This window comes from Harpia harpyja, chromosome 3 (assembly GCF_026419915.1).
Source record: "Harpia harpyja isolate bHarHar1 chromosome 3, bHarHar1 primary haplotype, whole genome shotgun sequence".
NCBI lineage: Eukaryota > Metazoa > Chordata > Aves > Accipitriformes > Accipitridae > Harpia > Harpia harpyja.
The window spans coordinates 45,745,757-45,760,870 of record NC_068942.1 but is presented as its reverse complement, the minus strand read 5'-3'; the positions used below and the strand labels follow the sequence as shown (position 1 = coordinate 45,760,870).

The window sequence follows — 15,114 nt, the reverse complement described above, 5'->3', positions numbered from 1 at the left end:
TCTGCAATGTCATTTACCTGATGCTATGGTGATTTGATCAACTTAAATGTATAGCTCTCACTGTGGTTCTCATTGCAGTTTATTGAAATATTTTTCAACGAATGATAGCTGTTGCCTTTGCTTGGTGTTTGTAGTGCTACATCTTCAGAGGAATGTTGTCTTGTTCTATACCATTCAAACTTTCTCTCACACTCTCTCTGCCATCTCCAGTCTTTTTCAGAAGGATAATGGGCTTAGCAACCTAACTTATTTTTTGGAAACATGATTTAAGAGCCTCAGTAAGATGAATGTCGTAAAATGAGCAGTGCTAGATCTTCTTCATTTACTTCAGTCTGGGACAGTTATTTACTGTTTGCCACTTAAGACTGTCCTTTCTGACTGGCCATGAGTGCCCTTAGCTTTCAAATACATATCATAGTTCAATGTTACTGTAAACTTTTCAGTAGCTGATAGCAATACCATGAAAATTTGTGTAAAAGACTTTTCTGAGTCGAGTTGTTACCTGTCCCTAATTGGTGGTTGTGGGAGAGAGGCTTACACTCATACACTAATTCTCCGTTTTTGATTGCAGCCAGAAGAGCTGAGAGAAATCATAGAAAAAACAAGGGAGATGGAACAGAACAATGGCCACTACTTTGATACAGCAATTGTGAATTCTGATCTTGATAAGGCGTATCAGGAGTTACTTCGGTTAATAAACAAACTTGACACAGAACCCCAGTGGGTGCCCTCTACCTGGCTACGATGAGAGAGCAATTCCAAGGGACAAACGGACTTCAATCTAGTAATCTTTCCAAGGAGATCGTGTGTAGGTCTGCACAATTCTAGTATAAATATGTGTGAGCTCTAGACTTCAGTGGCTGCATCCTTTGCCAGTGAAATGGCATATTACTGAAAAAGTACGCTTATCAGCTGGTGAGCCGATTTAACTGATGTAAAGATTGTCCAAGTTTTTTTCCTCTGTGGTCTAGAAACGGAGACCTTGTCAGTACTAAATTCTAAAGCTTTAGATAATTTTTTTTTCTAGCAACTACTTTTATACATAAAACCACCTTTTTTACCTAGAATCACCCTTATGAAATCGAAGATTTTAAGTGTGTGTGTGTGTATATACAGTCCATGCTGTCACTTAGTTATAAATATGAATGTTATTTAATACTTAACTTAATGACTTTGTGGGACATGATGGTAGTTCAGGAGCATAATTCTACGGATCATTGGGCGGAGAAATAATCTACACATGAAAAACAACATTAATATTAATGAGAAATCTCTCCTGTTTAAAAAATACACAGAATGAAGATGCTGCTCTGGTCTGGAGCTGCCCTGTGAGGCTTGAGTTAATACTTTAATTCTCAAACATTCCACTTTCTAATAGCACTGTAATTGGAAAATGTGTATAATGTAAATATTTCTATCCTTGTGTCTTTTTAGTCAGACTTTTTAAATTTGCCTGCGCATTAATTTTAGGTCCAAAGATTAATATTATATTGATCTTTTAGATGTGATATTTTTATGGAATGTTCTTTAAAACATATTGACTGATTGGAGCCGCTGTTTTCTACAGATCTGTAGAGATATTTAGAAAGGCAGAGGTTATATTTTTGTGAAAAATATATAGTTATAAGACATGCTGCTTAAAAGTCAGCTTAAGTTCTCATGTTTTATAACAGAATACTGACTAAAATAGACTGATATGCTGAACATAGGAAGATAGTGGGGTTTTTTAATCTCTGCAATTGGTTCATCTTGTGGCTGTTGGTCTAATGGATAACTAACTGGAATTAAAATAGCTGAACGTAGCTACTGTTTTATAAATGAGTATTGTAATTCAGTAGCCAACATATAGTCCTGCATTTGCTCAGTACTGGAGTGAAAGTATGTGTAAAACACTGGTAACTGACTGAGAAGTCACAAGAAAGGGGAATATTTGTAATAATTAAAACAAAAAACTTGAAACAAGTGAACAAAAGGCAAGGTCTGTCTGTATCCTAGTGTGTTCTGCAAAGCAGATCGTAACATCTCTGCATCCTTAAATGATTCTGAGCTGTGAAGGTTTAACTACTAAGGCTACGTGCCTGCAATAGGGCTGTTCTATCACTGAAGCTAACTGAATAGTAGTATTTTGGCTGTTTTGGGTTTGGGTAACACAAAGAACCTTGACTGTGAATATCTCTTAACTTTAGCCATAGTGTTTCTTTGTTCCTACAGGTAAAACACTGGAGTTGTGTCAATGTGTAATTCACTCCTGTATAATGCGCAAGGATGAAAAAGTAGTTGATTATTTCTATTGTCTTGCATATATTCTTTCTTCAAATGTTAATGGAACAAATTCACACCCATAGTTAGAGAGCTCCAAGCATAAAGCAGATATAAAGAAATTGTCAGATAACTATCCTAGTTACTGAACTAACATTCAGTGTGTTTTTGTATTGAAAAATGGAAGTATAGAGTGCATTCCTGTCTCGTTAGAAAGCAATATTATTTGCTGGTTTAATATTTAGGGCTGAAAAGCAATTAAGCAATTAGTGGGGATAAGTAATGACTCTTCAGAAAGAAAAGGGGTTGGAAACTTTAATATTTTTAGTTCAATTCAGTGTTAGAAATACTAATGTGCTGGCTGTTGGCCTAAGGGCTGGATATTCAAAATAATGGCTTTTTGCCTCACATTGCGGGCATGTTCTCAGTTTAATCCATAGTTTATGACAACTACAATGTTCAGGTATATTGGATAGTCAGTGTTTCATGACAAAATATTTTATCAATTCTACCCTTTTTTAAGAAAGATTATTGTAGATGTATTAGGCTTTTTGATATTGACTCTTTCATAGCTGGACAAGAAGGTGGAAAGCAGTACAATGTGTTTGTTAAGGGTAACTTAGCTCAGCTACGTAGGTACTGTCCAAATTCTCGTAGTCACAATCAGCTCAAGATGGTTGCTGAACCCTCTTAGGTATTCAGTGTTCGTAGGCTGTGTCAGTCACAGTAAATCATGCCATTAATGCATTCGACTAATGTTTGTCTCCCCCATTTTTCTGAAATGGTGTACAGAAGCTGTTTTTATACAAATAAGCTTTTGAATGTAGACTTAAAGAATGTTGCTTGAAGTTCAGCTCTACTCCCTTAATTCCCAAGGCACACAGTACTCGCTGACATCCATGTAGAGAGGTGCTATGATAGTTTATAACCAATGTTAGCTTTGTCTCCTGCTGAAAGGAAAGGCTTGAGCAGCACTGAGAAATGTACCTGGCTGTCCATCTGCTGCCAGCTTGGACCTGGAACTACCTTGTGTAAGAAATTGTTCTGCCTTCTTTAATGAAGAACATGTGTTAATTCCCTTGAGAGTAAAAAAAATATGTAAACTTCACTGGTGAAACTCATCAATCTTATCACAGGCTTTGTAGTGAGCTGTATCAGACTGAAATGAGGGTATCTGCATTTTTACCAGTCCAGATTTAATTAAAAATAAATGTTAGCTGAATTGCATAAAAGAATTTTTGAATGTAATTATATGTGACTTCTTAAAATAGAAGATGGGGGGGTTAATGCCTTAAATAATTAAGGTAACTTTACTGAGACCTGTGGTTAGCCCCACATTGTACTTTTATACAGGTATCTGCACTCTGTATTTTGAGACATCGTGAACTGCACACTAATGTAAAAATGTAAAATATTTCTAGATTTAAAATAAATCACTGTACAATTTTACTTCTTGTAGTGGATCGTGGGAGTCTTCTTTCTGCCATTTGCTGCATGTGTGAAAGATGCTATGACCCATCAGTGCCCTAGAGGATGTTCTCTGTTCCTTTTGACATCATGCATCCAGTGGGAGAGGTAACTTGTCCTCAGATCTACAGTTTCTCTCTTTTGAGCTGGACCTGTATTGTACAACAGAGTATGGACTTATGATTCAGCTGTGCTGCCTTCAGCTTCAAAAGAGAAAAGAAATGGCCTTGTGCTTCATACAATTATAAAATGACTTTTTAAAGGTGTTAATAGAAATTCATTTCCTTGTACTTACCCTGCATCTGCAGTTAAGTGCTGGATCATGTTTCAACCAAGACGCTTGCCTTGAAGAGACTAGTAGTAGTACTAGAGACAATGTACTAGTATTACTCCTATGGCATGCATTCAGTTTGCCAATTGCAAACCAATGTCTTTAGGAAAAAACCTTTCAAACTGAGCAGCATTCAGTGACAGCCTGCTTATCAGCCATTCTCCTAGGCTCCCCTAAACAGCCTAGGACATGACAAATCACAGCAAGGATGGACTACTGCATATTCAACCCTGCTTTGCTTGCCAACCTACCGGTTGCAATGAAGATTTGGAGCAACATGTAGCTGGATAGTTGAGAAGAGTTTCTGTGTGTTTGTGGCAGGAGGGAGCTGCTTCTCCTTGGTTACTTACCTAAAGCAGTAAAAAGGTTAAGTGAATGTTGGGCGCAGGCTGAAAACAGATGTGCCCAGTGTGGATTCTAAGTTGGGCTAGGGGATTAAGTGAAGGGTTTATTTTGAAATCAACATGACAAGCTTTTAAGACCACCATCTTCTAGCAACTTGAGCCAGACACCAGATACTTAACATTTAAATTTTTTACTTGTTTCTAGCACACACAGTACACAAGTTGGCAGAACCTCTAATTAAAACTCATAGATGTCTTAGGCCAACGGTAACAATCGTGCAACAAAAATGAATCACAGAAGACTGTGGATTTCATCAACAGGTTAGAAAACTAGAGTTGCCTTTACTGACATTTGACTTCAGCTGTGCCAACACCTGCTTTAAGCAATGTGAACATTAATATTTCAGCAGTAAAGAACATTACATGCATCTCCCTCCCTAAATAACATTTTCCTCTGCTTGTGCTAGGAAGGGGATCAATTAAGAGGAATCTGATTAGGCAAATCCAGAGTCATCCTCAAAAACCACAGCTATGGACAGTCATTCCTACTAAGCGAAGAAACAGGCTGAGCATATAATAGGAAGGCTTTCCTGATAGTTAAGCACCTGAATCATCTTTCCTTTTCCTGCTATGCTGCAGTCAAGTTCCCAGATTTCTAATCTCCCAGGAGAAATCCACAATCCATTCCACTCAAGACTTATACACCAACTGAGAAGCCACATAAGTATCACTGAGGCAACATGTCCTGGATGATACTGCAACTGGACATTCTGTATTCTGGATCCCCTGCTCCATGTACAACTCTGCTGTGTTACTCAAAGAGAAGGTCTTCATCCTTCTCTTCTGCTAAGAGATTGGCTGGTTCACGTTCCCCACCAGCAGCCCTCCGCAGCTCCCGTTCTTTCTCAGATTTTTCTTTCAAGACTTTTTTCTTTTCCTGGATCTTCTTTAACCTGTGAAGAGAAATGTGGTTTATCTTGTGAAATAAGTATGTTTTCATAAAACAGGCTAGCAGCAAAGATGACATAAAACTTGGATATGATAAAGCTGCCTGGAGAAGTTCCCCAGGAAATGAAAATCCTGTAGCAAATAGCAGAAGGCTTTTATCGCTAGCTGCTGCCATTGAAAAATATCATCTCTGCAGATTAACTCATTTCTTCATCCGAACTATAAATTATATTCTTGGCCTTAAACACTGCATTATAGTACTCTGTCTTTAGTGAAGTTAATTCTCCTTCAGTTCATTTCAGGTTTGACATTTTTGCTTCAGGTAGCCCAGAACATTGACCTCTATGGCAGAGGTGTCCTTAAAGCAGAACACCTCAGTGTACTGTATCACATCATTCCCTCTGGAAGAATGATAATGACAGCTACGTCCAACCTAGTGGTAGGGATTCATTTGTAACTTTCAGACAGGTAATTGCAGATCTCCAGGTGCCCAGCTCTGGAAATTCAGTATGCAGTAAGAAGGAACCAGGTCATGTTTTAACAGTGTTCAGTGCCAGATTTCGTGAAGAGTTCTCTTAAGTCTCTTCTGAGGAGTGGTCTGAGAAAAAGAGACCAGTCTAGTCTTGTTTTAGATATTTACCTGTAGAATTCCTCTCGTTCTCGTTCATCCAGTTCTGTGATGATATAAGAAAGAGTACGTTCAATCCTGGGAATAATCACTAAAAAAATATAAATAAGGAAGTTGTTGGACTGCTGTTATATTAGCCAGGAAGTTATCTAATGCAGTGCACAGATGGTTGTTTAAAGTCAATCTAGTAATTCTTTTGGCTAGTGGAAATTTACATGTCTTTCATGAAAGATCATACTATTTCATTATGGACAAACAGACAAAATCATTTTCTTCAGTAAGTCCAGGATTAAACTAGGACTCTGAACATCACAGAATCTCCCATAGCACATTCTTTTGAAAGATGAAATGGAATCAGTAAGCACTGATCCCTGATTGTTTGTAAGGTCCTTTTTCCCCATGGAAGTGGTTAAAAAAAAATCCTGCAAGAGGTAGGCAAGATTTGAATTAAAACTATGTTATTCCATCACATTCTTTCAGAAACTTCTGTTCACTATAGCACTTTTACTCACAGAATTATGATCTTGATTTGAAAAAGCCATCATGAAAACAAATATTTAAATATAACACCATCACAAGGGAAGAGATAAGACATTAAACAAAGCTGTAACACCCAACTGGGCAAGCTATGTGTCAGAACCACTTTTTGAAAGGAGAAAGCTGTTATCAGCACTACCAAAGTTATTTGGAAGGCTGCAGAGGAAACCTTTTTTACAGTCAAATTTGCAGAGTGATAAGCTGCAGATAAGGCCTGCATGTTCAAAGGAACAAGTCTATGAAAAGCAGTACTGAAAGGGATGGTTTGGAATTATGTACTGAAATAAGTTATTGCATACATGCAAAGATAATTAAATCCAAGCTATCAACAACTCAGGAACTTGAAGTAACCAGAGCACCCTGGATACTGCAGCAAAAGGAATGACAGGAATATGTACATAGGTAGTACTTAAGAAATTGCAAGAAACAAATTTACAAACAAGAACATGAAGGATATGGAATTCAGATGAAAGCAGAATACCAGAGTATTGATATTAGGACTGTTTGGTTTCCTGTAACACAAACCTGAATAGGTTACCAAGATTTCTTTCTGGATGCCTACTCTGTGATCCCATCCCAAACCAACAAAAAAAAAGTCACCAGCTTTCCACTGGACACCACCATTACAGTTTTAGAAGCTATTATGCTAGCTATTAGAACATCTTAACACAGAGAAACATCCTGTCTTTTGTTTCTAGTCAACAGACTTGACCAAGTAAGTCAAAGTCACTAGCAGAGACTCCAGAATATGTTAGGTTCTTGATACAACTTCCTGATTACCTTCTTGTGTTTGCATATTTATTTATCTCTGTGTACTCCAGTCCATTCCCCTGGGCGTTTAATTTTTGTTCTTACTTGCAGTATACTTCATTGTAATGCTTTCTGAAGAGTTATTGAACTGGTTAGAAATCCTACTAACAAGAAAGCAGTCAAAAGAAGGGTGGTTTATATGACCCTGCTCCTCATCTTGCATGGAGACAGAAAAATATCATGCATCCCAAATGGAAAAATACTCACCATGTTCAATTGCATTCACACGTCTGTTTGTTATTTTAATGGCTTCATCCAAAGTAACAAAGGATGTCTGATGGAATGGGATTAAATAATTAATACATAAGAAGACAAATTCAGCATTTCCATCAATTCTATACACAAAACCAAACAGCACTTGAAAGCCAGAGCCAAGTCTGTAACGTGGCTTTACAGACTACATTATTCTCAATAGGAGCAGAATTTTTTCTACTAATTTCAGTAGCATGCTGAACACTGCACATTAGCAGTTACAAATACCAACACCCCAAAGAAAGTTTCTTCTTAGCATTAAGGAATAAGGACTTCTTTGAAGTGCTAATATAACTCTGTTTTTTGGCTGGAAAAGGTTTGCAACTTTGTACAGCACTGGGACTAAAGGAGTACAGTACAGCTCAAAGTATTAAGCTACAATCACTGAAACTATGTTACTTTCATTTAAGAACAGTGAGAAACCAAGGATAGCTTTCTTTTTTTTTTTCCTCCCACCAACCTGTAAGGAGGCCAGTTCCACAAGCAGCTCCACAGCTTTGGCATAGTTCCTCTTCAGCTTAGCCAGCTGCTCTCCACCTCTGGCCAAGCCAGTCAGCTCATAGCCTGAAAAAAAAAAAAAAATTCATCAAATAATATTTGTTGCTATTGCTACTATGGTGTTTTCTTACTAGATAAAAATTAGTACTTTACAAACTACAGGGATATAGACAGCTCAGCAAGTGACAAGCTAAAGCCTTTGCCCATTAAAATTGTCTTTATAGTGGTTTATGCTACTACAGATCATTGTTGTGCATGTCCACAGCAAGACCTACCAGTCTCAAAACCTGATAATTCAAGACAAGTCTTCTCCCCATCTGAAAAACTCACTGGTTTAGGAAATTAAAATCCACTATATTCCCTAATAATCCTTCCATGTCACAGGAACAGGACAAAGCATCACAGAGGAAGTAAGTACACCTATGCCTGTGATGTCATGTCTTGCTAGTAAGTCAGTTTACATGACAAGTATTTTTGTATTAGCATAGAATAGCCGTAAGTACATATAAGACAGAAAATACTTCTTTTGTACTTACTGTCCCCTCCTTCCTGGTAATGCTCAAAAACTGGCAAGGTTACACCTGACAAAAGTGAACAAGAATGTGTGTAAGAGACATAAAGGGTTATATATTTATTAAGTACAACTCACTTCTACCATATTTGCTTCTAATAAATTATACAGCTCAGAAGTTTTGTTTCCAAAATCTTCCTATACAGCTTGGAATGATTAAGTTATGCTGGTTCTGACATCTTAATATGGACCTTCAGAATTGTATTGAGATCATAGAAATCTAGACGCATGAAAAATTCAGGGAAGTATTCCAGTTTATTCAGTGTTCAGTTTTATTATGTTTCTCTTTAGTAATGTATTCCCTGTCTTTAAGAAATATTTTAAGCACTCAATCCTGATTTATCTTTGTTTTCTTCATAGACAATTATTGATATTTAATTGCCTGAAACTTATTTGATTTTTGATACTTAATTTCATGATGTATTTTTCAGTAAAGCTCAAGAAATTGGACTGCAGTTTACACACACTCATTTAATTTTCAGAGATAAATAACTAAATATAAAAATTATATACTGTATGTGAAAAAAAACCAGCAAATTACAAGTGTTCCTACTGTTAGATGAATAAGAGAAATAAAGAAGAGGAGACTGTTTGGATACATTCCTGCATATTTCATAGTCCTCTCCCACGATTCCCGTAAGAGTTAAAATACTCATAGTCTGGAAAACAGTCACCTGCTACATTGTCTTTTTTAGCTCTGATCTTGACTTGAGCTTTGTTCACATTTTGGATCACAGTGGTACTGTAAGGAAGAAAACGTACATCTTAATCAGGAAAGCTGAAGTGGTTCATTAAGTCATTGTAATATACAAAATTAAGTAATTATCAAATAGCTGTGAAGACTTGGAAATTGTCTTCAGCTCAGTTCTCTATGCAATTCATTGTACAGACTGTGAAGCTAAGTTTCCAGCAACGTTTGGAAATGTAAAAGATGCAGAGTCTGTGAAATGTGACATTAGAAATGTCTCAGACGAAGTATACAAAGCATAGCTAAAAACTAGCCAGTTATCTGGCAAATTACTTCAAAATATTTTAGTAACATTGACTCTAATCAACCTGTCTGTGAGACATTTTTTCCCAATAAAAGTGAAGGAATTTCAAGGCTGTAATGCAGACTAAGGCCACAACATTTTGCTCATTTGAGTTTGTATGTATTTGTTCTTTCAGAACGTTTATGAGTTTGTTTACCCATTAACTCTATCATATTAACAAACTTAAGCTTGTACAACAATTCATCTTGAAGAATTCTAGAGTGCCTTAAGGTCTTCCAAGAACAGGTCACTATAGCCAACTCTTCTGCTCAAGTACAGTTTGCTTACAGGGTAGAATCTGACTTGTTTCTAGTTAAACACTGCGACTGGTTAGGACAGAAAGCAGCACCATATCCAAATGAAAGGGCAAAAAGACTTTTTCTCCAGCAGCACACAGATTACTACTGTGTCTGATCACTTAGTTCTTCCCCATTAATCAGTAGCAGCATCAGCTGAATCACTAACACTTCCCCAATTTTATTCTATAAGATCTATGCACGCTTGAATGAATTACACAAACACCCTAGTTGGAACTATAATCTATTAAAATAGAATTTCAAAATATCCTACTGGAGGAAACAGATTTGTTTCCCCTCTCACATAAGCCCTCGCTAGCCCTAATGAGACAGGAGGTCAATGAGACAGGAGGTTGGAACAATTAGTAAAATTATTGTATGATTTACTGGGAGAAAATAACACACATTACATCTGGCCCTCAGATTCACAAGATCAAAATAATAAATAGTCCAATACTCTGCCATAAATTCTTGTTTCCTGACATTTTAGATTCCAAGCTGCAAAAAGCAACACCTTCTCAAATGAAGGATTTGTATGTAAAGTAAATTCTGTTAATCATGCCACTTTGTTTAGCTTCCGATGGAGTACACATTTTCATCATGCAAATTATCTCTCTTCTGCAGTGATATCTCCCACCTTTACCTAATGTAATTCAGTTCATCCTGTCCTACCTTGTCCACTGTCTGTTTTTTTTCTTTTCGAAGTGCATTTGAGAATTTTACTTTTTTTCCAAAAGAGAAATCAACAATTGCTCTTTCCCATGGGTAGGACATCCACAAGATCAGCAACCCTCACCTGAAATCTCCTGCTGTAAACTTTGCCTCAGCAAGTGAAAAGGCAGCTTCTCTCATCACCTCACCCATCAGCATCTTAGTCTGTTTAGAAAAAAAAAAAAAAAGAAAAAGAGGCAGCAAATACAAGGCACATCATTACTCCTTTTCCAGGATAAATAGCTAACAGCATAAAGAGAAGAATGAGAAATTCAAGAGAGTGAGAAAGTCCTGTATGTGTAGCTTACTCTTAAACTGCAAATCGTAATTCCAAGGTGACTGGCAAAAAAGAAACATTTCAGCTGTTTCACTGACCCAGTGTAGAACTCACAGAAACAGCAAAAGACTTACCTGTCTTAACAATCATAAAATTCTACTACATGGGGGTTAAATCACAACAGTAAAAGGGTTCAGTAGGAAAACGCTCTTACTTCATATTGTACTGAACACTATGAGACAGCGGAAGTTGTTTTTCAGTGTACAGATGTATGTGGCTTTGTGAAGCTGCGCTTTCCTCCTACTCCATGTTTTCCCAATTTTTACATATTTGAAGCCCTTGTAGCTAAAAAATGTGCTACTGAGAAGCAAGAGCCTTTGTGTATTAGTCTATAGGAAACAAGATACAGAGTGCCAAGAGCTTGTCTACAGCATGGCAACAAAGCACTAGTGTTAACCATGGATATCATAGCAGTTGCAGCCAAAACAGTACAACTAAAACCCGTCTAGTACGGTAGAACAGAACAAACCATATTAGGCTCTACCGAGCATTTTAGATTTGTCATTCATGTTGCAAAGCAAGAAGCAGGACTTGGTGTTTCTTCATAAAGGAACAAGTTCCATCTAGACAAAACTTCTGCTTTCTAGTGTACCTAGTCATGCAGGAAACATTACGGATCTGCAGTATACTCTCAAGCCAGATAAAGCAACAAAAATGGGGCTACAGAACAGGTTAAATCCACTTCTAAAGTATTTGGCAGCATCAGAGCAAATTCCCTGTAATGTAGAAGAGATGATAAGGAATTTGGGACACAAAAGAAAGCAGACCCTAGGACTGCCTGTAAAGAGGTGAAGAATATTAACCCTTGCAAAATTTCTGTATCACTGCAGCCAGAAGAACATAATTTTGCTCATCTGTCCTCAGTAGCCTCACTTACAAAAAACAGGTTATCAAAGTTGTCCTACATTCCAGCCTACCTAATGAAGTTAGCAGAACAGGAATGCACAACTGACAGAACAAACAGATTTCAAATAAAGTGAGCCAAACAGAGGAAAATTCTAATTTACCTACCTCAATAATTTTCTTAAGGATCTGCCTGAATCGAAGTGTCAAAGCATCAGATTTTTTCTTCAAGAGGTTACGACCTGTTTGGGCTCCTTTCAAACGAGCCTTCATGACGGTCTGAGCCCTGTTAAACAGAGGAATAAAAAACAAATGTCCTGCATCATCTGAAGGGATTGGGAAAAAAATTTATGCAAAGTTTTCTGACGTGGACATGACTGAAATTATGACACAACCAAGAAACATCAGTGCAGTAAAACAGGACGGCCACTTCAGGATAAAATTTTATGTTCCCATTTAAAATCAAGGGAATTTATCGTACTTAACTCCATCATCAACGAGAATTACAAGGTTATTATCTGCAAAGTCAAAGATCATGGAAAATTCACATGTCATTTTTCAGTGCTTCCATAATAGGAAATAAGAGTTTTCATTTTTTGTGATGACTTAGAAGTACCGTAAATCAAACTACCCCAAAAGCCCACTGTCAGTGTGACACTGGTATTGCTTTTAAGCTCTTTTACTGCTATGTTGTCTTCTCAAAATTGGAGAACACAGCAAATTCTTCATGTGATCATAACTGTCGATGCTGTGTTCTGATTTTACAGAGCAACAAGATACAGCTATCATACATTCTGGTTTAAAGAAGTCAGAAAGTACAATGATTCCATAGCTTCATATGCTGCACAGGAGATTTACAAGCTATTTAAGACAATCAGAAGTAGCATCAGTTTAAAAAGGATATTAGTAAGCTAGCTGTAGCATTGTATATCCTTTACTTCCCATAGCACACTTACAGGTTTCTTGTATGGAGTTAGGAACCGAGGAGGATCCAAACCTTGCTTCCCTCTCTACTGTGGAATATATTTTAATTTGAAGAATCTTTTTGATTTAAGCTAACTAGAATAGCAGGAGCTATACTACAAAAACCACAAGCTGTGCTGTCTTAAGCTACCACTTCGTACACGCAGCCACTACACAGAAAGGACAATACTCAAGTCAACTCTATGTGAAGAGAAGCCTAATACACTTCCTCTCTGACCTTGGAAAAAGTAAGTATAATTAAGATTCTGCCTACACAGTGGAATCTGTTACTTTCCCCATCTACTGGCATGTGATGAGAATCGGTCCGTTAATATCTACCAAATACTTACAACTGAAAAGCACAAATACTTTCTGAATGTTTATGATAAAAAAAACAACCCCAATGTCAAAGAGTAAAAAGGCAGCTTTACTTTCACAAAAAGCAGCCCTCTGTCACCACCTTGAACTAACTTGTTTGCTCTGTTCACCACCTGCTAGAGACTGGCTGACCTTCTAGTTCAAGCAAGATTTCACAGGCTCTGAGAGCGCACTAAACAAAGTCTTGTTTACCGTCAAGGAGACTGAGCAGCTTCTGTAATTTATGATATCCAGCACAGAAGAGGCTCATACTAGCAAGCCACTTCATAAAGATAAAAAACCAAACCAAAACAAAAAACAAACCTTGCGAAATTCTGTTCTGTCAGTTAACAAATAATTGTTGCAGAGGCAGACCATCTTTATTTTATCATCCTAACTTACATTCCTATCAAAACATCAGCCACATTATTGGTCTACTACCTCATTTGAAACAGGGCTTGTAAATATTAAGCCTTTGTACATCACCGCCGCCTTGCCACAATGACCTATCAGACCACAAAACCAGATACCTTTTAAAAGTGATTGAAGTGCCTCCTCCTTGGACATGCAAAGTGAATGAAGAGAGCACTGCTGAAGAGCCGGATGACTTAGTATATGCAATAGTTTATTTCTGAACTAAGTTTTAAACCAGAACCTTTACCACGTAATGTATTAATCTTTCCATAAAAACTGTTGTTTCATATGTCCTGAGCTCAAACATGGGGGAATAATTCTTATTTTACATTTGAGGTTTTCTGTCCTGCAAGGCACCTCTTCCTAAGACTACACACAGGCATCGACCCAATTTTATGCAAGAAGATTTGAAACGGCCTTTCACCTTAAGGCAAAGTCTTTCAGTCCTAGGGGGTTCTGAAGAGAAACTGAACAGCATTATTAAAACAGCAATTTTAATAATTTGTGTCTGTTCAAATGTTGGCAGCTTTCTAAGCCTTGTCAGGAGACATCTGATTTCATGACAAATAGTTTGCTGTCCGCATCTGGAAAATTACTTGACTGTCCACTGCACTTCACACATTTTACTTCCTCCTTCTTTTTTAGCACTTCATGGCCAACCTCTTGCACAGCAGCATCGTCTATTAAAAAGTTAAGGGACACTATGGTTCGATTTGTGCGGTTTTTCTTATACATATATTCTACAAATTGTTCTTTTTAAAGTAGAGGTTTGTGTAGTTGCATGCCCCCGAAGCTACTTGCCTCCTGGTATTGGACCCTGCAACGGCCCTCTGACGGCCGGCGGAGCTGACTTCCAGCCCGAAAGGCGAACCTGAAGGGAAGCCCTAGCTGCGGCCTTCAACCGCTTATCGAAGTGTTTTACGCAAAACCCAGAGGGACACCCCCCTCCCTGAGGGCGCAGAGCGCCCGCGGCGGCAGACCGGGAAGAGGAGCCCACGGAGCTCCCGCCTCGGCGCAGCCCCGGGCACGGCCCCGAGCCCCCGGCGCTAACCCGCCCCCGCGGCGGCGCTCGAGGCACAAGCCAGAGCCCGGCCGCCGCCCTCACGCCCGGCCCGGCCCGGCGGACACTCACATCCGCGAGGGGAAGATCTCGATGCGGTCCTTGCCCGACATGGTGGCGGCGGGCGGAGCGGCCCGCTCCGGCTCTGTCACCACCGCCGCCGCCGCCGGCACGTGACGCGACCCCGCTGTCCCCGCCCCCGCGCGAGGCGGTGCCCGGGCGGAGGGAGCACCCGGATGCCGGCGCGGCGCCCGGCCCGTCGCTTGGGGTCACGTGCTCCCCGGGGACGGGGAGGAAGAAACGTAATTGGCTCCCGGGTCTGTTTGTGCCACCCGCAGGTCTCCGAGTCCGCCCGCCCGCTTGGCTCTCAGCGCCCTGTCCCGGGAGGGGGCGCTCTAGCAAAGGGCGGCCTTCTGCCTCGGCCTTGAGGCTCTATGGTCCGGGGCGGAGAGCGCGG

The 15,114-nt window shown here is 39.0% G+C and overlaps 2 protein-coding genes across 5 annotated transcripts in view; one reads left to right on the top strand and one right to left on the bottom strand.

Annotated features, from left to right (window-relative positions):
* Positions 1 to 3,708, top strand: part of PALS1 (protein associated with LIN7 1, MAGUK p55 family member) — a 60,255-nt gene extending 56,547 nt beyond the window's left edge. For all 4 annotated transcript variants that reach the window (XM_052782424.1, XM_052782425.1, XM_052782427.1 and 1 more), the window contains one exon: positions 572 to 3,708. In XM_052782424.1, coding sequence (XP_052638384.1) covers positions 572 to 748 — 177 coding nt within the window. In that variant the 3' untranslated portion in view covers positions 749 to 3,708. The remainder of the gene's footprint in view (positions 1 to 571) is intronic.
* An 863-nt stretch (positions 3,709 to 4,571) lies between these two features.
* On the bottom strand, positions 4,572 to 14,870 carry ATP6V1D (ATPase H+ transporting V1 subunit D). The gene is made up of 9 exons (XM_052782434.1): positions 14,730 to 14,870; positions 12,032 to 12,149; positions 10,769 to 10,848; positions 9,320 to 9,387; positions 8,611 to 8,655; positions 8,037 to 8,140; positions 7,532 to 7,598; positions 5,990 to 6,068; positions 4,572 to 5,354 (listed from the first exon to the last, which is right to left on the bottom strand). Exons 1-9 carry the CDS (start codon positions 14,768 to 14,770, stop codon positions 5,213 to 5,215), a joined length of 744 nt encoding a protein of 247 aa, XP_052638394.1. The 5' UTR covers positions 14,771 to 14,870; the 3' UTR covers positions 4,572 to 5,212.
* Between the last annotated feature and the right edge of the window lie 244 nt (positions 14,871 to 15,114).